Source organism: Lampetra fluviatilis, chromosome 6 (genome assembly GCF_964198595.1).
Source record: "Lampetra fluviatilis chromosome 6, kcLamFluv1.1, whole genome shotgun sequence".
NCBI lineage: Eukaryota > Metazoa > Chordata > Hyperoartia > Petromyzontiformes > Petromyzontidae > Lampetra > Lampetra fluviatilis.
The window spans coordinates 3,997,286-4,023,873 of record NC_136280.1 but is presented as its reverse complement, the minus strand read 5'-3'; the positions used below and the strand labels follow the sequence as shown (position 1 = coordinate 4,023,873).

General features: G+C 50.7%; 1 protein-coding gene across 2 annotated transcripts in view; it reads right to left on the bottom strand.

Moving 5' to 3' along the window:
- Positions 1-871: 871 nt before the first annotated feature.
- Positions 872-26,588, bottom strand: part of LOC144933065 (protein-tyrosine sulfotransferase 1-like) — a 46,241-nt gene continuing 20,524 nt past the window's right edge. For both annotated transcript variants that reach the window (XM_078857560.1, XM_078857559.1), the window contains exons 2-7: positions 17,938-18,168; positions 15,439-15,574; positions 14,096-14,290; positions 13,384-13,751; positions 10,972-11,170; positions 872-4,802 (exon numbers count right to left, since the gene is read on the bottom strand). In XM_078857560.1, the coding sequence (XP_078713686.1) occupies positions 4,770-4,802; positions 10,972-11,170; positions 13,384-13,751; positions 14,096-14,290; positions 15,439-15,574; positions 17,938-18,152 (1,146 nt within the window). In that variant the 5' untranslated portion in view covers positions 18,153-18,168 and the 3' untranslated portion in view covers positions 872-4,769. The remainder of the gene's footprint in view (positions 4,803-10,971; positions 11,171-13,383; positions 13,752-14,095; positions 14,291-15,438; positions 15,575-17,937; positions 18,169-26,588) is intronic.

Genomic DNA, 26,588 nt, shown 5'->3' with positions numbered 1-26,588 from the left:
TTTGACAAGAGCGGCTGTCAATATATTCGCTCAAGCTATGCGTGGAGCTTGGAGGAGCGGACGGAATGAGATGATAATTGTTTTTGTTACCCTTCTATCTGGCAACAAAACTGACACCTTTTTTTTACAAGGAATCATGTTTGCATAGACCACAATACCTGCAGCCATACTGCAAACAAAAAAAAACATAACTCTGATAATAGATGCACTGTCCTTGAAGTTGATTGGTCCACACCCGAGACAGCTTTCCTTAGAGCCTAGTCTCACATGGGTTGGACCAGATGACGCCAAAAGGTGTCAGTTTTTTTGGAAGATAAAAGGGTAAAAAAAACAATTATCATATTTTTTACTGGCAAATGAGGTTCCAATGGTGAGAATGAGAACACTCGAGCGACGCCCCAAGACTGTGTGACTTGAAATGCTTGCAATGTTTCCAGCAACGATGTTGGGACAGCCCGGGACACAGCGGGCTTGGTGTGTACCTAAGAGGCAGCCGATACCAACCACCCAACCAGTCCCATCCTATGGTCGGAGTGCATTTAGTTTATTCTAAACGACAATCCTTAAAAAAACAACATACGACATTTTAACCAACTTTCAAAGATCAAAGCTCACAATCAACGCAGTGCCACAGCTCCCTGCTCCCTAATTCTTTGGTTCTTTCGGTAAAGTGACGTAGATATAAAAATTATATCAAAAATCAAGTGGATAAAAATAATAAACACTAATGTAGACTGTGGCCAGGTTCTTAATCGGAGTTAGTGTACTGGCAGTCTATAATGTAGACTGTAGCCTGGTTCTTAACCTGAGTGAGGGTGGGGTGGGTGAGTTGGTGAGTGTGTAATGAGCGACTTCTGCAACGCGTCGTGTACAGGGTACTTTTATTTCTCACACTGGGCACAACACAGGCCAACCTTAGCAGTCTTACTCCGAGTACAACCTTAGATATTAACGTCTCAACTGGCTACACACACAGCCGATCACTCGGCGTGGTCCCACCGCCCTCGCTCGGCTAAGCCGCTGGCTGGCGGCGTGACGATGATGGCGATGGGAATCCCGCAGGAGATCTTCCACGTGGCCGAACGACGGAGAGAGATGTCGGTGAGCAGCGACGCAGCCAAGACCCAAGAATCCACACGCGAACCCCGGGTCTGCTCCCCCTTATATCCCCCCAGGCTTGGCTAGGCCCCGCCTCCGGCCACGCCCTCTCGTGGAACCTTCGAGAAGGATCCCGGAGAATCTTGGCCAACCGCTCTCCTGTTCCCTTTGCCCCAGATACCGCTCCCTCTCTGATTGGATGTTCCCTTAACCGTGCCCGTACCCGTGCTTCCCTTTCCCAGCCAGCAGGTGTCATCATGTCATTACAAGTGAGTGGGTGAGTGACTGAGCGATGTTTTGCAGTTTCATTGTCAATAAATACTCGTGGGTGGATGAGTGGAGTGAGTGGAGTGAGTAGGTGGATGAGTGAGTGGGTGGATGGGTGAGTGACTGGTTGGATGGGTGAGTGAGGTGAGTGCGTGAGTGGGTGGGTGACCCAAGTAAAATTGGATTTCATTCAATGAAATCCCATCACTCTTTGTAAACACGTGTACGAATAAGCGCTCAAATTATCACATTAACTTATTTGACCGGGTAAGAGGCATCTGAAAGAGGTTCGTGTGTGTGTGTCGCGGGAAACCGCCGTAATTTACAAATCTGACATTTTGGGGTTGCGGATTACAGCGTACCAGGCTTTCGCGACCAATATTATTCATGATAAAGGTTTTGTGTGTGTGTGAGGAAGCGGGGTGTAATCACCAGCGAAACGTCACAGTACTCAAATTGTAAATGTTGTGGGTTTACCTTTTAACACATCGGTGTGCTGAAGCAGCAAATGATTGCCACGTTTTGTTTGCTTGACAAACCGTACTATTTGGCTGTGTCGGGTGGTGGTGGTGAGTTAACGACACTTTTATATTAAGGCTTATTTAATGTCCACCTCGCACTATAGGTGGTGTGTGGTAGATAACAATAAAAATAAGAATAAAATAGGTCGGTGAATTTGGAGACTTTTTCAGGAGGGTCGCAAGTTTTGCGATTTTTGGTCAGGTAATGTTTTTAAGTGTTTGTGCATACGCGTGGAAACCCAAGTGCCTGGAGAAATCCACGGCATATTGGGAAGAAAACAACCACTCAAACTTCGTCCACGTAAACAAGAAAAAAATTTGGTCAGGTAATGTTTTTAAGTGTGCGCACGCGTGGAAACCCAAGTGCCTGGAGAAATCCACGGCATATTGGGAAGAAAACAACCACTCAAACTTCGTCCACGTAAAAAAAATTAAATACTACTTGCTGTACTGCCTTGTGAATGCCACCTTGCAGGGTGGGCCTCTTTCACCCACACGACCTTACGGCGATTTCCCGACCCGCAAACAAAACATGTAAAAAGCACCATCGTGAATTATGCTAAAGTCGTCAGCAGTTCCTGAAGAAGTGCATCGTCGTTTTCTAGCCTGAATAATTTTTTTTGTCACGATGGGATTTTCTCATCATCTGTCACCCACGTGATCTTACGGTGATTCAACGACCCGCAAGAGAAAAAAACGTGCAAAAACATGTTAAAAAGCAACTGTGTGCATTATGCTAAAACCATCAGCAGTTCCTTAAGAAGTGCATCGTGGTTTCCCGGCTCTGCACTGATGTCCTGTTATGATGGGATTTTTCTCATCATTTACACATTTTGATTAACTGACCACATGAAAACAAAGCTCTTCACTTAAGATTCGCAGCTCCTCTGCGTGGGCATCTTTAGCTGCCAATGGAGCATCACCGGTGTCTCGCCGTGATTTTAGTCATAAAAAATAAAATTATCACCAAGCGCTAAACTTGTGTCGTAGAGCCCAAGAACTCGGAGCAATAAGTGCGTGGGCCGTGTTTCCTTTTAGTTGCGTGTTCATTTGGGTGAAGGGCATTGACTCCCATTCCGAAATCTTTGCCGACAGGGTCTTACAATTCTGTTCATCGAACCAACGCTGGATGAAGGCCTCCATCAGCCTCTCACTGTCCTGCCATATAACTGTCAGTCGAGCATTGTGCCTGGGCACGAGCTGATTTCATCATGTTCGTCCGTTTTTGGCACATTTCATTTTTAAATGGCATTGAGAACGCTCGACCACAATCGTTTTGGTTTAACCGGGTGAGAAACTCAAGAGACCACGATGAGTCTCATTTTCAAGAGTGACCTGGGGCATTAGTCTGTCAGTAGGGGGCGATGGTTGAGTAATTTACGAATATTTTTTTTTCCAATTTGGCAAATTTGGAACCTGACACCGGCGGCACAACAATGGTCGACTCTTGCGAATGACATCAGGGGGGATCTTGAGCATCCACCGAGCGAAGCCGACGGCGCGTAGCATTGGTGGGGTCCTTACACACGCAGTATTCACCAGGGCGGCCGCTGGAATTCGAACCGCGAGCCCCCGCAACAAGTGGCGAAATGCAATACCGCTGGGCTATGTCACCGCTGTCACCGCCCATATCGGTGACTGTCAACAGTTGGGATTTGGCATCTATACCCAAGGGATAGGGTTAGAGCTACAACGCTACGCTTGGAGCTAAAGCTGGGCTTTACGGTCAGAGGTATAAAAGGGTTTAAATGTAAATGAAGGCAGGCATTTTGGTCGGGGCAAGGCAATCTACTTGCTCGGTTGAACTCACCAGGACAGGTGCGCTCTTTTCAGGTAAAATAAAGGCGACTCCCTCCGAGTGCCATTAGGGTGTTGGCCGACAGAAAGCAGCGATTCACAACCACATCCAACTCTCCATCCAAGCACGTCTCGCTACGTATATTTGCACAAATCACAGTGGACGTCGCTGACCCTGTGTCCAACACCACACAGGTGGAATCAGGAGCTGGTCGGGGTTGAGGGTCGGGGTGAGAGTCGGGGAGGTCGTTTGGGTGGGAGTCGGGGTGTATGTGTGTGTGTGTATGTTGACTTTTTTTCGCACCGTACGTAGCCAACCGTTCTAATTGTAGGTGGGATTCGGGGTGGTCGTGGGGTTGGGGGTCAAGGAGAGACCGAGACCCTGGGCAACGAGAGCGTATGACGTGCCGTCGTGAGATGACGTCACACGCGCACTGACACGTGGCGTGTGACGTCGTCGCTTTGGCCGAAAAGGTTCACGTCTATTTATAGACGATTCTATCGTCGCGAGGTGGGGGGCCCCTGTCGCAAATTGGTCCCACGGGTCAGCAGCGCCCGCTGGGCACGGACAGTGAGTCCGTCCCCTGGGGTGGGAAGGAGGAATGGAGGCTTCAAGGCAACACCGCTCCAACAGTCACAAATGACGCGCGGGCGACTTGCCACGTGCATAAGAGAAACTAAACAAAATAAAAAAAAGACAAATCCCGTACAATTTCACGGTGTTCTGGATATACTCTCTCACTCGCTGTCTCTCTCTCTCTCTCAGCAGCCCGTTGCATTATTAATAACGAATGCGAGTTGGTTTGGTACCGTCTCTGGTGTTACACGTGGGTTGCTGTCAACACATTTATCCACGGCGGGTGAGTGATCGTGTTGGCAGCGGGCAGCAGCGGCGGCGGCAGCGAGCGTCCGTAGAGATTGGTCGAGGCTGCTGGAGGTCGTAGCGCGGGGCAAGGCGTGGGCATCTGCCCGACCGAGGGCATTCGGAGAGGTTGGGACGGGGGGGTGGGGGAGCGGGCAGCAGCTCCTTCCCTTCTCAGTCCCTCCTTGGGCACCGGGACAAGACCACGTGGTCCGTGTCCTTCTTCAGGGCACGGCCGTTGCATTTCTCTGTTTGATCTGCAGGCGCCAAACGTACGAGAGAGAGACACCTCGGTTAACAACAGACACACTACGCATGCAATACCCCGCTAGCAACCGACACCACGGTGTGGTCAAACGATGATCACAATAACATTGTGCTACTAAAGACATTTACTTACCCTGGGCATCTTCACTGGGTCTCAAAGTTAGGCTTCAGGAGGGTCCTGCTATACATTGGGATGTTTGGACAATTTCAATAATGAATGCGTCGTACATGTGTCTGTGCGTGTGTGCGGGGAGCGGTAGCGTAGTGGTTAGCGCACTGAGTTTTGAGTGCCGCTCACAGACGATATCTGAAGCGCACCTTGGCCTCCACTAGGGAAACTCAGCCTGAAATGGGGAGACAGAGGCAGCCAGACATGGCGCTGACCACGCGACCATCTCATGTGCTGCGCTGGCCTTCATTGGCGTTCACTAACAGCACTCGGCTCAACAGCCTGTTTGAGGCTAAACGTGAGATATTTGTCTTTGTTTGCTGGTTTTAGACTCTGTGTACGTTCAGTGCACTTCCCCGAGCTTACAAAACATCACATGCGAACCGTCTCTCGTCCAATTATGAAGGTATAGTGCGGTAATTTAGTTCTGTAATTGTGGCGAGCAATTGTGGGCCCAGACTTGGGTGCCTTCCTTCACCAACCTGCACTGACCCGGTATCTTGAAGTATACGGTCGAATAACCCCTAAAGAGGCACACGGCATGGGAATGCCTTCATCCAGCAGGTGGTTTGGCAAAACGGACCTCACACGCACATCGTGAGAGTCTTAAACATACTGCGGATGACGGGTGGAGCCAAATGTTGTTGATGCCAACACCAATGGCTGCAGTTTGGTCGAGGGATGATGTCAGTCAGATCGAGTGGAGATGGTGACAGTTTCACTCAAGTGCAATGAGTCCTCATCATTGGAAGACCTCGGAAGGCATCGCCAAATTGAATGGAACACACGGCAGGAGCATTTGTTCATGACGATAGAGGGGGGCGGTCATTCGGAGTTTCCCGCAAACCGTTCACATTCGCCGAGGTTTCCATCGCGGCTTTGCGCATCCACGACAATTTTTTCACTTCTTCAGAAATGCTTTTTGTCATTTGATTGTTGTCCTTCCCCGCCGCACCTCCGATTAGCAACGGTCGGCTACGTACGGTGCGAAAGAAGCTCAGCATACGTACACATACAAATGTATTTTTGTCGCGCTATTTTAATCAGTGTGCGTACCAGAGCTCACGAAAGCAGCCCCCCCCCCCCACGTGATGCCGCTCTCCCTCTGGGTCTGCCTTTGTCTGCCACGGGGTTCAGTTTGCGTGTCCACTCTCCCCGCCCCCCCCCCCCCCCCGTGGTCGCGTGGATTTTTCTCTGGGTCCTCCTCCGATTTTTCCCCTCCACATTTAGAATCGACATCACGCGTTTAGAGCATGTGGCTACTGCTATACATGTTTCCCCATTACGATGATAACCCGCTTCATTGGGCTATCGTGTGTGGCCAGGTCACTTCTGAGAAAGAGCTACTGTATAGCTCAGTGGGACCTGGTCAAATAAAAATAAAATAGCAGACAGGCGAGTGCTTATCCTTTACAGTTTTTTTAGGAATTGTGTATGTAATGTGTTGACCATGGTCCCCCAAAAGTAAGCGGCATCATTCAAGGTGAGTTTAAATAATACCCTATAATATTCACGTATTTATTCATTCATATTTTCACTTTTAAATATGTTGATGTTCGTCGCTATTAAAGCGAAGTTAAAGAACACAATAATACTTACACGATATAGGTAATCATTAATATATACGTACAGTGTATATTGTTTTAACGTAATAGATGTTCATGTCCACTCACCCTATTTTATCCCAAGATTTAAGTATTCATGTTCGCTGATTTAATATTCGCGGATTTAATATTCGCGCCGTGCTGTTTTCAAATTTTCATCCGACACCAGGTGGCAGCAGATGGCATCGATCGGCCAAAGAAGTCCTCGTGGTTCATATTGTTTCCATTGCACTCCTCGGGAGTATGAGCATCATTCTTTCTGTCAGCCACTTCACACATCAGCATGCTCCGTGTTGCGTTCAAAGCATTTGGCCACCGAATGCCGAGTGAAATATCACAGGCGAACACTTTAAAGGAGAAATTATTTGTTTTATTTGCACCCTTGACTTGGCAAAGAAGCGACCGACTTGCACGTTTTCACATTTTACTTATTTACACGAAAATGTATCAATATATGGGCCGTACAGTATATGTTTTTATTAAATCAAATCGCAGTTCATTGTTAATCCATTTCTGGATTGAGATCTCTCCACGCCATGCTGGTCGCGGGGGTTTCTTTGACCATACCTCACCATGCTGGTCAAGGTGGGTTGGGGGGGGGCTCAGATAACTACCGCCTCCCCCATGGGTTTAAATTCTAATTGTGGGTTCAAATTTCGGCCAGTCTCGCCTCGCTCCAACCAACACCGTGACCATCCTCACGCCTCCGGGTTCCGTAATAAAAAAAAAGAACACCACTTTGGTGGGATGGGAACAAAATTGCCCAGCCTATCCCCTCGCCCATAACAACAGTGGAATTTTCACCGCTGGTGGAGGACCACCAACGGAGATGAACCCTGCAGCATTCCTGGGCCTCTGTGTGTGAGCGAGCGAGCGAGTGACTGAGCACATTGGGCCACACTTGGAAAACACGCGCACCGGCGGACGGGGAACTGCGGCGGAAATTGGCGCGTGGTGAGTCGGAGGAGGGGGGGCTGAGCGAGCGGTCAGCTTCTTGAAAATGTCTCCCCCTCCCCAAATCCCAAGAGTCAAACTCGCCCGCTCCATGAAACCGCAGCCACGGAAACGCAAAGACGGGGGGGGGGACGGAGGGGGCTTAAGTGATGGTTCAATTACAACGTTGCGCCAAAATAACTGCCGTATTAGGATTTGTTAAGAAAAATTTAGCTTTTTTAAAAAAAAATCCGATCCCTTTTCCCAGTACCGCCCACTAAACCGTAAAAACTTTGATTCTCTTGAAAGAGACGCAGGCCGGCCAAAGCCCCGTGGAGTGCGGGGACGATGTTTTTACAGCGTTGGATGGGGCCGAATGCATTTATTTAGATTTATTCAATAAATCCTGGCGTGGACGGAAATAAACTAAACGATAATTTGTAAAATAAAATAAAACCGTTTTAAAAATAGCCAGTAATTTGGGCTGTCTGCCAGATCCAGTGTAAGCGAGAGATTTTTTTTTATTGGGAAAATGCTGCAGAAAGAGGTTTAGTTTCCCCCCCCCCTTTTCCCCTTCTCTGGAAAGAAAGCATCTGGTAGCAATAAGGTGCAGCAGGGTTTGTGTCGGTGAGCTGAGCCGCTCGAAGCAAAGTGCCCCAAGTAGCGATCTTAACATCGCAAGCACACCCACACACAAGCACACCTATACCACACACACACACCACAAAAGACTGAAACACCCCCAACCATAGCCTTCAACAGACGTTTGCGAGCACCTATTGACAGATTGCATTGCTCGGGAGAGGGGTGATGTGGCTCAGCACTGTGCCCGGAATGCATACCACAGGTATTTTACACGCATGTACAACCACACACACAGTTAAATATATATGAACATATATGTACAAAAACAAATGAAAGATAACCCCCCCCCCATACAGCCTTGGGGCAAGCGCTGTTAGCGAACTGGCATCGTACAACGAACGAGGGGGGGGGGTGGTCAGCCCCATGTCCGGTGGTGACCTTTGTTTCCACAGTGCTGATGTTTACACACCACACCAGACACTTATTTTAGGCCGAGTTGATCTAGGGAAGGCCCAGGATCACTTGGTCACGGGCGGGAATCGAAGTCAGGTTTCTGGGTTCGTGGCGCGTTGCACTAACTCCTGCGCCACCGTTCCCCATTCCCCGCGTTTAACTATAAACTATTTTTTATTCTACTGTACACACATAACGAGACACAGGAATGTACATACCCCGGTATGTACACACGCACAAAAGACAAAGATCCCCCGTATCGCATTAACAGACTATTGGGGCAAGTGCTGCCATTTGAGGCCGAGTCGACCTAGAGGAAGCCCAGGACCGGTTCAGATAATCGTCACTGGCGTTGGCCCGTGAGCGGGAATCGAACTCGGCTCGGAGGGATCGTAGCGCAGCATAGCGCTAACCGCTACACTACCGTACACGTACACTCACACACACACGCGCACACGTGGCGCAATGCAACACACGGGCTGACACCTTGATTACTTTCTGTAACCAGCAGCACAAGCCTGCAGCTCTCTTTGCTCATGGCTGTCAGGACAAAGTGGCTCCCACCAAAGCGCCCATTCCACTCTCTTCCCTCCCTCCCTCCCCAGGGCTCGTGCCCGTCTCTCCACATCTCCTCTCATCTTCACTCAATCCCCCCTCCCCCATCACCATCGCCACATCTCTCCTCCACCAAAGGTTATCTTCTTAACCGTCGTGCACAACACCATTCAGCGGCGATCTGTTTCTGAGAATCTATCTTCTCTGGGCCACGCATAGGTTGACTCGTCCAAAAAGAAGTCACTGTAGGCCAATCCGTTTCAAAGACGATGTGTGCATTTGCAAAGCATGTTTGTTTGCATGTCTTACCACAAGTATGTGTGGTTAATGCAAACTTGGTGTCTTGCAATAGGTGTCACACATCACTATCGCTGGCCACGTAGATACATTGGCACAGAACTGCGGTGCAAAGCTTTTGCAACATTGCGCGCGAAGGTTATTTCTTCTCCGATCTGTGAATAAGAACTGAAGATGTAGGCGTGACTCGGTGGTCCGGGGATCGGAGCACTGAGCCCGCACCGCCGTCATCCTGGCTTTGAATCCAGGTTTCCACTGCTCCGAGATTGAACCGGATTCTCAAGAGTGGTGAGTTGGTAGTGTCAGCCTGAACACCAATGACTACACGCACAAAAAATATAAAAATCCATTTGACATTACAAGTGCTTTTGCACTTCATTTGGCTACATTCCAACTCTGATCATTTAGAAGTGGAAATGATCGGTTTGACTGTCTAACGATGAGTATTTGGTTGTGAGCAGGACATTAAAAAAAAATTGCACCCATCCCCAGTACAAGCAAAAAAGAGGTCACTTGAAAATATCTCAGAAGGAGTTCTGTGAAATCTACTTTCACGAACCATTCTGTAACACGTGGTGCCGATGCACTGCTTTGCGACAGTTGCGAATCGCTACTTTATCTGAGTGCACATCGCCGAGAGCGCAATTAGTTTTAAACGGTGGGGAAAAAAAATGACATTAGAAAAGGACTGGAAATATTTGCGTGGTGTGGGGGGTGGTGGGGGCAGTGGGGAATTGCACGACAGGGACAAGGTAACTCCACAAGTAAGTCACTCTCGGCGAGGGCTGTCACGCTGAAAATAAAAATTGTAAATAATCCTCGCGGCAGAGGCAACAAAAACCACGCACGGGACGGAGACAACATGTGGATTTAAAGTCCACAGCTTACGGCAAAGGTACCGCCAAATGTCAGAGGGGGCATTTCGTGAATTATACATCACGCGAAATGTAGGCGTTTAGAAAATTTACGACGCAGACGACCAGAGGAACTTATATTCCACGGCGCTTTGCCAATCTGCTGCTGAATGCAGGTTTCCCTGTGCTTGCTGTGTCGGTTATAGGGGGGGGGAGGTTGACCATACTTCACCATGCTGGTCGGCACGGGTTGGTGAAGTCGGGGGAAGGGGGGGGGATCACGGGAACGGTTCAGATATCACTCGGAATTGAACTCCCGAGTGACATCTGGAGCTACCTATGAATGGAGGGGACTCACACATGGGTACGATATTAAGCGGGATGGGCCCTGCTGTTCAATAGGTGGGGGCACGGTAATACTCCCAATCATCATCACAATCAGCCATGGTCAATCCACTGCCGGATGAAAGCCTCCCGAAGCCATCGCCATCTATATCCCGAGAGATTCCCGCCACGTGGTTATGCTGCGTCTGCCCGCCCACGCGCTTTCGGCTTGTACCGTGGCGTCAAAGCAACGGCCATGGCACACAGCCCGAAGCGCACGTCGCATGGCCGCGCGCCCCAAGGGCACTCTTAGCAGCGGCGGGCGGGCGGGCAGGCAAGCTAGTGGGCGGGCGGGCGGGCGAGTTGAGCGGGAATTCCTCCCCACCTTGCGCGTGTTGTCCACCACCCTGCTCTCCGGCGTGCCGTAGCGGGGCGGGTTGGCCCGGGGGTCGTAGCCGAGGCGATCGAGCATGGGGGCGACCTCGGCCATGTCGCGCACGACGTCATGCGGGATTTGTCCCACCCACCGCGCCAGCGCCTCCAGGTTCACCGGCTTCACCACTTGGTCGGTGGAGCGCTCCACCCTGCAGCGAGACACACGGGGGAGACGGCAAGCACAAACACCGGCTCTGTAAGCACAAACACCGGCTCTGTAAGCACAAACACCGGCTCTGTAAGCACAAACACCGGCTCTGTAAGCACAAACACCGGCTCTGTAAGCACAAACACCGGCTCTGTAAGCACAAACACCGGCTCTGTAAGCACAAACACCGGCTCTGTAAGGCGTTCTGCTGAAACACTCCGCCAATTCTGCCGGATCCTTCCGTTGGTTTCCAATTCAACGCCGGATCAACCGAGAGGTCCACTCGGGACTGAAGCTGGACATAGAAACTTCCGAGACTGGGGGGGCAGAGGGGGGGGGTAGTGGTATGCAGTCCTGAAATTTCAAACCTCATTTTATGTTCTAGAAAGGTTTCGCTGGCTGGCTGGCTGGCCGATAGGACGGATGGTCACATCCAAAGGACGTGCCGGCAGCTAATTTTAAACAAACTAAATACAAATGCAATGTTTTTTCGCTGACAAATATCAATGAAATAGAAAATTTCGGGCCGACAAAGGGGGTATGGGCAATCTCCCCCATCGCCCCCCCCCTCCCGGCCCCCGCCCCTTGGATCCACGACTGCTATGGATTCACCTCAGTCTATCTTTCCCCCCTCATCTCACTCTCCTCCCATCCACGGGCTCTCCTACCTCTCCTCCCTCATCCCGCTCTTCCCTGCGGGGTCGCAACCTGCCTCGGTTGGGCATCTGTGTTCGGGTGACAGGATTGCGTTTGTACCAATATCTGTTGGTGTGGTATTGCTGCACAGGTTTTGTGACAGCGTTTTTTCCGACTGAGAAATACATATAGGTTTGGTCTGGGGAAGAGTTGGCAACCCTGATTCCCGGCCACAGATAAGGTCAGTGGCGAGTGATATTTGAACCAGTAAACTAAACCAAACTATTTAATTGTTTACCAGGTAAGGCCCACTGAGCTGCATAGCTCTTTTTCAGAAGTGACCTGGCCACAAATTATAGCTCTACGAAGTGGCTTATCACGTGGAAATTTGTATCAGCCACAAAGTCTAAACGCGTGCTTCTAAATGTGGAGGGAAAAACCGGAGGACCTGGAGAAAAATCCACGAGACCACGGGAAGAGAGACACATGCAACCTCCAAATATACACCAGGCGTCAGGGTCGTGATTCCTGTATAACAGGCGAGGTAGTTAACATCTCCTAGCCACCCTGGCACCCTACAGTCCTCGGCCTACCCTAGGTCGCCTTAGGCAATTGTCCCCTTAAGCAATTGTCCCCTTACGCAATCCCCCCCAGCATGCACCTCCTCTTGGACACACCGCTGTACACGCGTGTGCAAGTCTTGAAGTCGTGTTCTGAATGCACGCTCACACATGCACGGCAATACATTTGAACCCCTTGTTTTGAGACCTGGGGTGTGCCGCATTAATTCCTGAGGTTCTCAGAGGAAACAAACAAACACACACACACAAAAACCACAGACACGTACACAACAAAGGCGAAGATTCCCACTGTGAACGAGCAGCTATGACGGCCGGAACGGCACACGAGGGGGTAAGGTGGCCAGGATCATGCCCAGCCACCACCTTTACTGCCCTAGTGCTGAAGTTTTTACACACCGCACAGGGTACTCATTTAAGGCCCAGAACTAGTTCAGTTATCTGTCGCTGGTGTTGGCCGTAAGCAGGAATCAAAGGTGCGCCTCTGAGTTTATAGCGCAGAGCACGAACCACGACACTCGCGCTGATATTTGACAGGCTTATAATTGATCAACTCAGAATTGTGACGCAAATACGGGCCTCTTGAGCTGCTTAGGGCGCTCAACTTTTGCTTGGTTTTATTCTACCTCGCGCCACCACTGTGTACACCGACGTGCCCCCCCAGGCCCCATGGTGAAGGATGGTCAAACAACCCCCCCCCCCCCTAACGACAAGGTCACGAAGGGAACAACACAGACCACGTGTCCACGCCTAGTCGAGTCAACCCGGTGCCAGTAAGGCATCCGTTTGAAGTTGTGCATTAATGTGCTTTATCGCCACAATGTGCGCATTTTTTATTTCTGCCACGCGGTATCCATGCAGCAGCCTGCTCTCCCCCTGAAAGGCCGTGTGGGTTGACAACCGTTGGGGTGTCAGTAATATGGCGAAATCCCACGGCCGCCACAACTACCACGACGACCGATGCCGCCACCGCCACCGCCGCGCGACGCCGGCCCCTCACTTGGAGAGCGACACGCCGCCCGCCTTGCCGATCATGTCCTCGTGGTGCAGCACGGCCGCCTCCCAGGGCAGGCCGAGGAAGGCCAGCGCCTCTCGCATAGTCGCCTCGGGCCGCAGCGCCAGCGTCTCGTAGCGCACGGCCATGCAGCGGCGCGGCCCCACGGCCAGGCACTGCGCGTGCATGCCCTCGACGGCGCGGCTCCACTTGGAGAGGCAGTCGCGGTAGCTGGAGAGGTCGAAGCCCGACACGGTGACGCGGCGCGAGATCATCGAGTGCACCGAGGCGCGCCCGTCGCGCAGCATCAGCAGGAAGCGGCTCTCGGGGAAGAGCGTCGCCAGGTACGACAGCGACTTGAGCGCGAACGGGTCCTGTGCGGGCGGACGAGGGGCGGCACGGGGGGGGTGGGGGGGGGGTAGCGGCACAGTGGCGGTTTAGCGCGCCGCGCTGCGAACCCGGCGGCCCGAGTTCGATTCGTCGCGCTCACGGCCACCGACGCCGGTGACGAGTATCTGAACCTGGTCCTGGGCGCTTCCCCTCGAGCGAGTACCCGGTGCGGTGAGCGATACGTCGCCACCGGGGAGGCAAAAGGCGGCCGGGCGTGGTGCTGGCCACCCACCCCCTTCGTGAGGCGCTCACGGCCGCCAAACACCGGTGACGATTATCCGAACCCGGCCGTGGGGGGGGGTCTCCTCCGCCCTACGGCCCGACCCACCTTGTTGCAGAGGCGCTGCGCCGGCTCGCCGTGCTTGGCCACGATCTCGAGCACGAAGGCGCGCACCGCGTCGTCCAGCACGGCGTCCGTCACGCCCGCCTCGGCCAGGCGCACGCGCTCCTTCTCCGACTTCATCCACATCTGGTGCATTCCCAACACGCGCGGCACCACCCGCGTCTCCTCCCCGCAGCGCACCTTGCCCGGGGTCGGGGGGAGGGGGGGGGCGGAGGGACACGGGAGAGCGGCGGAGGAGAGAGAGGGAGAGAGCGCTGGGCACGAGCGAGGGGCAGGGGGCGCCGTGCCGCAGTGTGTCGGGGCGCGGAGTGGAGCCCCGCCGGCGTGCCACGCTACGTGCCCAGCACGCGGGGGACACCACCCCCTGGGGCTCCACCTGCGTCTCTCCTGCCCGCAGCGCCCCTGCCTCGCCGGGTTGCCAGGGAGAGCCATGGGGGAGGTACAAGGTTGGGTGCCGAGTTCGTTGCAGCGCCAGTTGCAATGTGCCGCACGGTGAATTGTGCAGGGTGCTGGGTGACGAGTGCGAAGCGATCCTTGCAAGATGCTGGGCGCTGGGTGGTGTAAGGTGCCGAGTGTTGGACTCAGGGCTCCGAGTGCGGGACGCTGGGCGCTGGGTGCATGGTGCTAGGTCTCCTGACCACTCGCGGTACCTACCCAGGCAGGAAGAGGCATGGGAAGCCGAGTGCCGAGTGCTGTTTGCAGGGCGCCGGTGCTGGATACTCGATAAATGGTGCATGCTGCCTGGTGCAGTGTGCCAAATACATGGTGCTGGGTGCATCTTGCCAGGGGCAGGGTTAGAGGTCGCAATCGGGTACCCGATACCCGTACCCTACCCGATACCCGGCTATCCGTACCCGGCCGGGTACGGGTACCCGTTTGCGACCCTGGTGCGGCCGGGTACGGGTACGGGTAGGCCGTGAGTCACTGGTGAGTAACCGTTTGTCACTCATTTCCCAACGTCTTGTCTCTTCTCACAATTCAAGTTCCTAGAATCAACCCACCCACGCCTACAACATGGCTTCATCCCAGAGGTCGTAATCGGGTACCCAATACCCGTACCCTACCCGATACCCGGCTACCCGTACCCGGCCAGGTATCGGGTACGGGTACCCGTCCCCTACAAGGCCGGGTACGGGTACGGGTACCCGTTTGCGACCCTGGTGCGGCCGGGTACGGGTTCGGGTAAGGAATCAAAACCCGTTTGCGACCTCTGGGCAGGGTGCATCGTGCCAGGGGCACCTTGCTGGGTGCACACGATGCTGAGTGTACCGTGCGTCGCCGTGTGGGTAAGCGCGCCATCATCGCCGCCACCACCACCACCGCCTCACCTGTGAGTGTGCGTCCAGCATGACCCGCATGAGCGTGGTGCCACTGCGTGGGAAGCCCCCGATGAAGATGATGGGGATGGACTCGTTGTAGCGGAACTCCCTCCTCACCGGGTCGAACACCACGAGGCCCTGCCGCCTGCACCCACAAGGAACGGGGCCGCAACGTCGGTCGCACCCCCACCGCGTCGCGAATCTCGGCGCATGCCGAGCGGGGATCATTCGCTCAGGAGAACTTCACCGTCTGTTGGGGCTATTTCACGTACGGTGCGAAGGAAGTTCGACACGCGTTTACATGCTGTGGATACAATGTGGGACACCTTTTTTTGCCGGTATCAAATTATCAACAATAAGAATAGGTTTAACCTTTTCTGGCAATAAAACAGGATGTGTCAAGATGTTCAAACACCAAATGGAAACCTTTTGCAAGGAATCACGTCTGCATTAACGATACACGGTACTTGTGGCGAACGTGCAAACAAACATGGTCTGATGATATTTGCATTGTCTTTGAAACTGATTGGTCTAGCCAGAGACGGCCTTCTATAGGGCCTCGTCTCACCAGTGTCAGAGCAGAGAACAATGCCGTGCCGCCATCGACTGGCCAGCTGCCAACCGAGAACACCGACTATCAGAGGTGTGGACTCGAGTCATGTGACTTGGACTCGAGTCAGACTCGAGTCATGAATTTGATGACTTGCGACTCGACTTGGACTTGCATAACAATGACTTTGTCCCACCTATGAGATGTGGACTCGAGTCATGTGACTTGGACTCGAGTCAGACTCGAGTCATGAATTTGATGACTTGCGACTCGACTTGGACTTGCATAACAATGACTTTGTCCCACCTATGAGATGTGGACTCGAGTCATGTGACTTGGACTCGAGTCAGACTCGAGTCATGAATTTGATGACTTGCGACTCGACTTGGACTTGCATAACAATGACTTTGTCCCACCTCTGCCGACTATTCCCAGGGAGTCTCCTATCCAAGTTCCAACTCACCACCATCACCACCGCCTCCACCGCCAACGTGATCTTCACCGAAATAACCACCAGCGCAGACATCATTGGAATTACTCACAACCATCATTATCAGTCAGCACCACCGCTGCCACCCTTACAACCACCACCATGGTGACCAAAACCATCACCACGACCACCAGCGCTCCCATGCTCACCAGCACCACCCTCACGACTACAACCACAATGACCACAACAGGACCACCATGACCACCCACCATCGTGACTATCACGAAAATGACCACCACTATGGCCACCAGCGCTGTGACCACCATCAATTCAACTACTCACGGACAGCATCATCAGAATCACTATCAATGTCACCACCACCTTTACCGTCAAAAACAAAGATCCCCCATATAGCCTTTAACGTGCTCTGGGGGCAAGTGCAGTTAAGGAGCACCAATCAAGGCTGACACCACACACGAGGAGGTGGGTGGCCAACACCATACCCGGCCGCCTTTGTCTCCCCAGTGCTGATGCTTACACTGCACCGGGTTCACATTTAAGGTTGAGTCGACTTAGGGGAGGCCCAGCAACGGTTCAGACATTCATCACTGATATTGACCATTTGCTGGAATTGAACTCGGGTCGCCGGATTTGTAGTGCAGTGCGCAAACCACGACACAAACACTCTCACCCTCGCTCTCACCACCACCCTCACCAGCACCACCACCCTCACCAGCACCACCAGCACCCTCACCAGCACCACCACCCTCACCAACACCACCACCCTCGCTCTCACCACCACCCTCACCGTCATACTCTAAACTATTTTAAACTATTTTTTTTTTACCAGGTAAGGCCCGCTGAGCTATTAACTCATTTTGTCAAAAGCGACCTGGCCACAAACGATAGCCCAACGAAGTGGGTCATCGCGTGGAAATTTAAAAGCATGTTGACTCTAAATGTAGTGGGAAAAACCGGACGACCAGGAGAAAAATCCACACCACCACGGGGAGAAACGGAAAGAAACACGCAACCTCCAAATATACAGCAGGCGTCAGTGTCGGGATAGAACCCACGAACTCCTGTATACCAAGCGAGGTAGTTAACATCTCCAAGCCACCGTGACGATGATGGTGAAAGAGACACGCAAACTCCAAATATAAAGCAGGCGTCAGGGTCGGGATAGAACCCACGACCTCCTGCATACCAGGCGAGGTAGTTAACATCTCCAAGCCATCGTGACGATGATGGTGAAAGAAACACGCGGACTCCAAATATAAAGCAGGCGTCAGGGTCGGGATAAAACCCACGAACTCCTGCATACCAGGCAAGGTAGTTAACATCTCCAAGCCACCGTGATGATGATGGTGAAAGAGACACGCAAATTACAAATATACAGCAGGCGTCAGGGTCGGGATAGAACCCACAACCTCCTGTACACCAGGCGAGGTTGTCAACATCTCGCCACCACGGCGCCCCTCACCAACGCCGCCCCCCCCCCCATCACCGCCACCACGTACGTACGTACCTGTGCACCCCCATTGCATCCCTGCTCCTCGTGTTCTCCTTGCCCGCTGGCTCGTCCCAGCCGAGCCAGCGGGGGTCCTCTGGCCCCCGGGCCTCGCCGGGGCCCCCCCGGGCCTGGCACTCGAGGGCCTGCTGGCCCAGGTAGAGCACAAGCAGCGCCGAGGCGGCCGCAAGGCCACACGCCACGAGCAGCTTGTGGCGCGACGAGCCCCGCATGGCGCAGCCGGCACACCTGCGGGATGGGGGGGGGGGTGCACAGGTGTGTCAAGGTGACAGTTGTGTCAGTGTCACCTGCGGGATGAAGAGGTGCACAGGTGTGTCATGGTGACAGTTGTGTCAGTGTCACCTGCGTGGTGTCAGTGTGTGGAACTGTGTGTTGGTGTGACCTGCGTTGCAGTGTCACCCGTGCATCGGTGAGAGTCACCTGTGTGTCAGCGAGTCTCACCTGTGTCACAGCGTCAGTGGTTCGCAAATGCACGCGTCTGTGTAGTTAAATTGCACGCATACGGTCGGGCACGCACACACGCGGAGTCAACATTTACTCTGTAATCGTAATTGTCCATTTAACCAGAAATAAGCGTGGTGAAATTCAATACGATCCAAAACGCGAGATGAATTTGACCAATGCTTGCAGCTGCATCTCCGCCGAACCTTATCATCTCCATCGCTTCCACCTCCTCCACCAACGTTAATGTTCGGCCTCTGCCAGGTCTGCGACTCAAACTCCCTTTTTTATTTTTGATGTTCGCCTTTTGGCGTTCTCTGGTTTAACACCGGTGAGACTAGGCCATGGTATAGGCCAATCGGTTTAAAATACAATGCGTATATTATCCGAGCACATTTGCTTTTGCATGTTTTGGCCACAAGTACGTATGGTAAATGCAGGCTTGATGCCTTGCAGAAGGTGCCTATTTGGTGTTTGAACATCTTGACACCTCCTGTTTTATTGCCAAAAAGGCTGAAGCCTATTCTCATAATTTCATCACAGTGATACTGGCAAAAAGGTCACATTTGATTTTGTCCGTGCATTCTTTATTTCACCGTATGACCCCGACCCCATCCCCCCCCCCACCACCCACTTCCTTCACTGCTACCCAGGTGACACTCACCGACGCAGGTGGCAATGACACAGGAGTAGATCAACATTGACTCGCGCCAGGTGAGACCACTGCGACACGCAGGCGACATGTCTGCGAACGGCAACGCCGCGGACGGACGCATCACGACGATGGCAGAGCCTCTTGTTGGTTCTTTCGGTAAAGTCACGTAGAATGGAAATAATAAAATAATACAAATAAAACATAATAAAATAATTCTCACGACGTTTCGGCCACAACGCAAGCAGCCGTCCTCAGGTCTGTCGAGAAGACAGAGTCTGAATGATGGCAGAGCCGCCAATATCCCATCGCCCCCGTCACGCGTTGGCTAACACGGCTGCGGGGAAGCTGCGACGGCCGACGTTTGATCAATTTCAGTGAACCCGAGCCTATGTCTGCAGGCAATGCAGCAAATGATGGCTCTGGTTTCCGTCGCACGGTTGTCACCGCACGCACTGCAATCCACAATCATCACCATCATCTCGCAAACTGCTTTGTCAATCATTGTAATGGTCAAGGCGCAGCTCTGATGTTGCTCGCTCATGGCACTGGTGTCCTAGGAGGGGCTCCAGAGAACCCCCCTTTTAGATTGTGCTTTTGGCCTACTATTCCACGGTGGACAGACGTTGAAAGAGACTGTGTACTACATTTCGATTTAAAGCTTTCGTGACTGCAGGGATTCATGTTCTTGGTTCTTTCGGTAAAGTCACGTATTATTTCCCTTCTACGTGACCTTACCGAAAGAACCAAGAATACAGGCTGTGTACTCATTTATGCTACAGTATTATTACAGGGTGCTTTTAAAAACATGTTAACACTTACATGGGACTATCTTTTTTAATGGACAAAGAACGGATAATACAATGTAATATGATAGCAAAATGTATGTTAGTAACTTCAAAGAGTCTCCATCATTGTCAACACACACACCTGGAATCTTCTCCAGGTGGTCTCCAGAGCCCAGAGCCACATTTCTTGTTTTGTTATTGCAAATTCTCAGAAGTGTTAACATCCTTTTGAAGCATCCTGTATTCGCATAATATACCATCATTAGTATTGCCGCTGTGTAAATTATTCCCGTCAATTTCATCGCGCTATCAATCATTGTGCGAATGATGGTGGTGTGATGGTTGGCAGGCCGATGATGATGACGGTGATGGTGGTCATGATAATCGACAAGGCAGCGTTGACAATGACGCGAATACACGGCGCGATGGACTACTCTGTGAGAGTTCTGAATAGGCACGAAGTCTCGGTACACAACACCGAAGGCACAACTGCTAGTCATTAGGATTATGGGCAATTGCAGGAACCTCAGAAGTAGTTCTGTGAAGTCGACTTCTGGAGGGCATTCTCTAGCACGGGGCAATGTTACACAGCTCGGCGAGAATTCCAAACAGAAGTTTCTCCGTCTCTTTGACAGCATGAGGCCTACCCGGCATAAGTGGAAAAATACCGCAATTGGAAGGGGGGAAAACCCAACAATGACCTTCCAATATACAACCCGACTCAGTATTGATGACCAATATGCGTCGATCACTGTGTGTGTGCGTGCGTCATTCAATCCGCCAGCTCCGAGGGTGTGAGTTGGGGGTCAGACCAAGCCGCAACCTCGTTCGTCAGGAAGGCCATGCGGTCAGAGATCTGCAGGGCGGCGCGAGGGTGAAAGTGTGGGGCGGCGTTGGCTGTGGGCCCAGCGCGTGGCAGATACCGAGAAGAGGGGGGGGCGCGTTGCAGATAACGAGAAGAGTGGGGGGGGGGAAACTGCAAAAAAACGCAAACAAGCTGGGCCAAGCCAGTCCTGCAAGAGAGCCTCCTTTAAATATCAATTGTTCAGCAGCAAAGCTAATTTTTTTTATACTAACCTCCACAGTTTTCTATTGTTCTGTTTTTTTGACAGCACTAGCCTTCAGAAAAAGCTGCTACCCCCCACCCCCCTATACAAGTATTGCTGCATAACTCGCACTCCGATCACTCATTGTGAAGGCGAAATAAATCCATAGAGAGTCGGTTCTTGGGAGCTGACGGCCATCGCAAGGTTGTGCTGGGATTCCCGATTAATGTGTTTTTCTGTTAAAAGGCGCCGTTTTTTTTATATAATTGTAAAGGAGAGCCGACACAAGATTGCTGCAGGGGTTTCGTCTTTTAATCATTTTCTCCCATCCACACCTGTCCCCAGCCGTCCCAATCTCGTTCCCGCCAAAGGCTCCTTCTTCCCGCCCGTTCTCCCCTTATATCTCCTCGATCACCCCTCCCACTAACCCTCCTATTGGTGGGAATCCTTCCCCTGACACCCCTACATAATCATCAATTAAAAAGAAACTCACAACCAAGTAAACACTGCGCGTGTGTAACCACTTTAGAATTCACAGTCTATTCGTGATAATTCACAGCCGGTTATTATCAGTAGGCAGGCAGACTGCGCCTTCGAGTGGCATGTTGTCTGCGGGGCTATAGAGCCGGTGGTTTACACACGCTACGCTATGAACCACGACAACCCGAGTTTCAATCCCAGCCACGACTAGCCCCATGAGTAGATTTCAACATCCAAATCAAGTGCTGGGACTCCCCATTCACCAACACGCGCTGACCAAGCATGCTGAAGTACAGGCGGGCAGCCTCCACGACTGACATCTTGTGGCGAGAAACGTCAATCCAGTAATGGGTTGACAAACGGGCTGTCCACTATAATTAGTAGTAGTATTCGTTCTGCAGTGTGGCTTTATGTGATTGTCATGGCTCGCTCTGCCTTCCGATGTCAGGAAGCCACTGGAGCTATGCACTTTCTCAATCTCGATTGAAAACTCATTTCTTTAGAACTGCTTTTGTTGTCCTTTCCCCGCACCTCCGATGAGCACGGTTGGCTACGTACGGTGCGAAAGAAATTCAACAGGCATACACTATAGAAGTTTAAGATGAGGCCTGTGGATGATTCACTCTCATCGTGAGTAGATGAATTCTCACTTTGGGGTCACGAGTCCATTCAAGAACTGGGCAGTTCCACAAAACGAGAACTCCACGGTCAACATTTCACAATCATCCGAACGGCACGCTCCGCCTGGGGTGTCATTTCGAGGGCAATCGTCAACGGTTTAAGGAAATATTTGTTATCTATATCAGTAAATCAGCTCAAGCCTCCCGCAAATCGCCTGACTTCTGTGTGACCAACCCCGCTCTAAATCCCTGCCCTCTCAACGCCACCCGCTGTGACAACAGACACCGTTCCATGCAGCGTGGAGGCCCTAGTGGAGCCTCTTCCTCCCTACCCTCATCTTTCCTGACCCAGAGTTCCTGTTTCTCCATCCCTTTTCCATCCTTTTCCGCTACTTTCACATTATTTCTCTTTCTCTGTTCCCTTTCCTGTTGTTCTTTTATTTTTTTTTCCCCCTACAGTGCATCCTTGACTCTATGCCCCCTTCCTGTGGAGAGCCACGGGTAACAGATTGCCCTTCATAAAATATCTCCAGGGTTTAATGTCCACAAAAATTAATTTACCGTCACCATCCCAGCATCCGTCCGACGACCGTGGTATTTTATTGAGCGTCTCTCCCTCGTCAAGAAAGGTGGACAAATTATAATATGTGTATATGAATTGCCGTGCTCATTGGTCGACATACGAAAAACCATGAATTATTTTTTATTTTACCAGGTAAGGCCCACTGAGCTATATATCTTGTTTTCAGAAGCAACCTGGCCACAAATGATAGCTCAACAAAGTGGCTTTTCACGTGGAAATGTACAGCAGCCAAATACTCTAAACGCGTGACGTTGATTCTAAAAGTGGAGAGAAGAACCAGAGAACCCGGAGACAAATCCATGCGACCACGGGGAGAACATGCAAACTCCAAAGTATACAGGCGTCAGGGTCGGGATCGAACCTATGACCTACTGTATATCAGGCGAGGTAGTTAACATCTCGTCACCGTGGCACCTGCTACAACGCTCATTTAAGAAAGCTACTGCGTGATGATACGAGCAATCGGTCATATCTTATAAAGTGTCATAAATGTACATTCAAAATCACGGAACTGCCCGGTTCCTTTGTTTATATTTTTTGTTGCACATGGTGGTGCATTGCAGCACCTCGAAATCAAGTTACATACAATCATTATTGACAGGATTTAATGTTACGTAAACGTGCGATGCACAGAAGGAAAATAACAATAAAAACATTGTATAAACGGAAGTGTATCATTTTGTCACGCGCAATTCGACGCTTCTGACGTGGGAGTAAAAAAACTAACTTTTTTAAAATCGATTAATTCACAACGTCGTTCCGTGGCCGCAAATCGCGATGCAGCCGTTCTCCGTGAACAGACGAGCAGCGTCACACGTGTTCAAACGTCACCTATTTAAAAAAGATAACAATCATTTTTGGGCTTCGCATTTCAATATATTTTACGTAAATTGCTTTAAAATATATACGTGTGTGTGTGTGAAAAATAAGGAACTGCGTGGGCAACACTCTGCGCAAGCACAAGCGAAGCATGTGATCTCTGAAACCATAAACCAATCGCGAACATCTTAATGAAACCCTCAACAGCTTTGGTTATTGCCCCATGGCTTACAAGAAATACAGTGGGTTAACAATTAAGGAAATCTCCCCCATTGCGCTCAAAGCAAGTCAATCTCTCTCTATTCTTAGGTTTTTTCGGTAAAGTCACGTAGGTAAAACATCAAAATTAATGAAAATAAAATAAAATAAAAACAAAAATCACGACGTTTCGGAGGCAACACAAGTCTCCGTCATCAGGTGGGACCGTCACAGCCAGATTAGCTGCATCAGATTAGCTGCATCACTTGATGCAGCTAATCTGGCTGTGACGGTCCCACCTGATGACGGAGACTTGTGTTGCCTCCGAAACGTCGTGATTTTTGTTTTTATTTTATTTTATTTTCATTAATTTTGATGTTTTACCTACGTGACTTTACCGAAAAAACCTAAGAATATGATTCCTTGCAGTCACGAAAGCTTCAAATCTAGAATCAATCCCTCTCTCTCTCTCTGCCACCCCTCCACCGTCCCAGAATGAATGAGCTAGCGACTCGAATTCCAAGTGGAGAGGATGGCTAACATCAATGGCGAGTGGCATTTGTACGAGCCCAACACTGCCCGGCACTGCCCAGCACCGCCACCCCCAACACCACCACTGCCAAGCAAGCGTGGCGAAGTATGGTCAAAAGAAACCACGTGACTGACACGGCGTTGGGAATGACTTCACCCCGGCGGTTGATGGACACATAATTGAAGTATTTATTTTTACTACTTTAAGGTTTTTTGTGAATGCCAATTCGGAGTCAATATTAATATGTTTATTTACACTGGAGCAAAAAAAGAGGGCCGTTGAAACGTTTAGGCCGCCATTATCTTTTCTGTCCTCATGCAGTCCTAAAAAGAACGTGGCGCGTTTTGTTTTTGCCAATTCCAGAGGCTTTTTACGCGTCCTACGCATTAGCGCCACACGTACGGCGATCTTGGTGACTCCGTCGTCAGTTCGAAGCGGTCCCAACAAATAAAAAAAAGTGTGTATCTTTGCTGACCATGCTGACCCACACTGACACGTGGCCATTGATAAGACGATAAACTCAGTCTGTGGCGCATTCAATATTTTGAGGAAGGGGGTTGGGTTTCATTCCAAAAAAAATTATTTGTAAAAAAAAACCCACAAACATTTCCACTGTCGGCGGGCGAGGTGTGAGCAAGCGAACGCGCCACACGCCACGCAACCGCATCCCCACATCGGCGACCGCATCGGCGGGGATTTTTTTATGGTAACAAAAAAAAAGACCGTCTACAAATGAGACGGATGCCTGGATCTTAACCGCCAATTAGCCGGGGCGCGCGTGCCCCGTTTGACCCCCCCCCCCCTGACTCAAGCGTGCGATAATAGCTACAAAAAACATACTCTTTGGTTCTTCTGGTAAAGTCACGTAGGTGAAAAAATAAAATAAAAGTAAATAAATTAAATCACGACGTTTCGATTGCAACACAAGCAATCATCATCAGGTGCGACAACCACAGCAAGGTGGTTTACGCTCCTGTCCGTGAGCTTTGGGTTGCATGGCCACAGCCGCTCCCCTGCGGCATTTCTTTTAAACATTTCCCACAACGCCAACGGTAGCGTAATAGGGGCAACAGTTTCCGTGTTGGGAAATGAGAAGTTGCTCGCAGTCAAATTTTAAGCCATTATCGCCGGTCAGCGTGGCCTGGTGAGGGACGGCACTCAGGAACCGGTTCACGTATCGCTCGCCATCGATGTTAGCCGTGGCTGGGAATTGAACTCAAGTGGCTGGGATAACGGTGCAGCGGTGTGGTAACCCGCTGCGCTATCGCTCCGTCCCAGCGCAACAACAGCACGGGCTCGAACATACGCAGTAGCTAAACTCCGCTCCGCTTAATATTGGCGTTAGAGTCACACTCCGTTGGGGGCAAATTACTCGGTTTACAGATGATGGGGATCGTGTGAATTTGTAAGTGTTCGGCACGAGACTAAAGACAACTTGGAACTTTTGGCTGGCTCTACTGTATGAGTGAAATCAATCAACCTCCACGCCATCATATTTTGTGGGCCGACGATTAAAAATAATTAACTTTTTCTGATTTTGTCTTCGTCATTAGCACAGACTCCACTATATTTGTGCCTCATTGCAGCTTTCGAGCCCTTCTAGAGCATCAAACAAAGTACGTGGGGTCACTCATGTACGCAAGTTTTATACACTGGGAAAATTCCACAAATTGGGGAACCTCGCAGTCATTATTTACAACTTTGTTCATTGTAGTTTTTTTCACATTTATCAGGAAGTAAAATATATATTTAAAAATATAAAATAAATGTATTATCTACGAAAATCCCGGTTCGTCGATATCTTTCTAAACGGGCGATACGATTACGGCGCATCCTCTACCCTGCGGTTTCGTAGTAGTGGCACATCGCAGCAATCCCCGGCTGATGATCCGTAGCTCTTGCAAAAGTGGAATACGTACGGAGCAAGTCGCTGGCGTGACAAGGACACGACAGTGAATGCATCGTCACCATCCCGGCGCGGTTCAGAGTTCGCCTCAGTACGTCCTACGGCAGCCGTGGCATTTCATGAGAATTTCTCCCCTCTTCTTGGTTCTTTCGGTAAAGTCACGTAGAAGGGAAATAATAAAATAATAAAAAATAAAACATAATAAAATATTTATGTTTAATTTTTATTATTTTATTAATAAAATAATACAAATAAAACATAATAAAACAATTATGTTTAATTTTTGTAATTTTATTATTTCCCTTCTACGTGACTTTACCGAAAGAACCAAGAAGATGAATCCCTGCAGTCACGAAAACTTTCAATCGAAATTTCTCCCCTATCAGCAAAAGTGGACAAATACGCTTTATCTGCATTGCAGTCCTCATTGGTTGACTTACTGCTACAAATCAAATTGCCATTTCTTGCTCATCCAATACAGCCTTGAGCCAGTTGTGGACATTCCACGTTCCTACGGTGGGGGTGAGTCTATCGATAAGACAACCACACAAAGTAATCCTCTAAACTAAACTAAAAACTATTT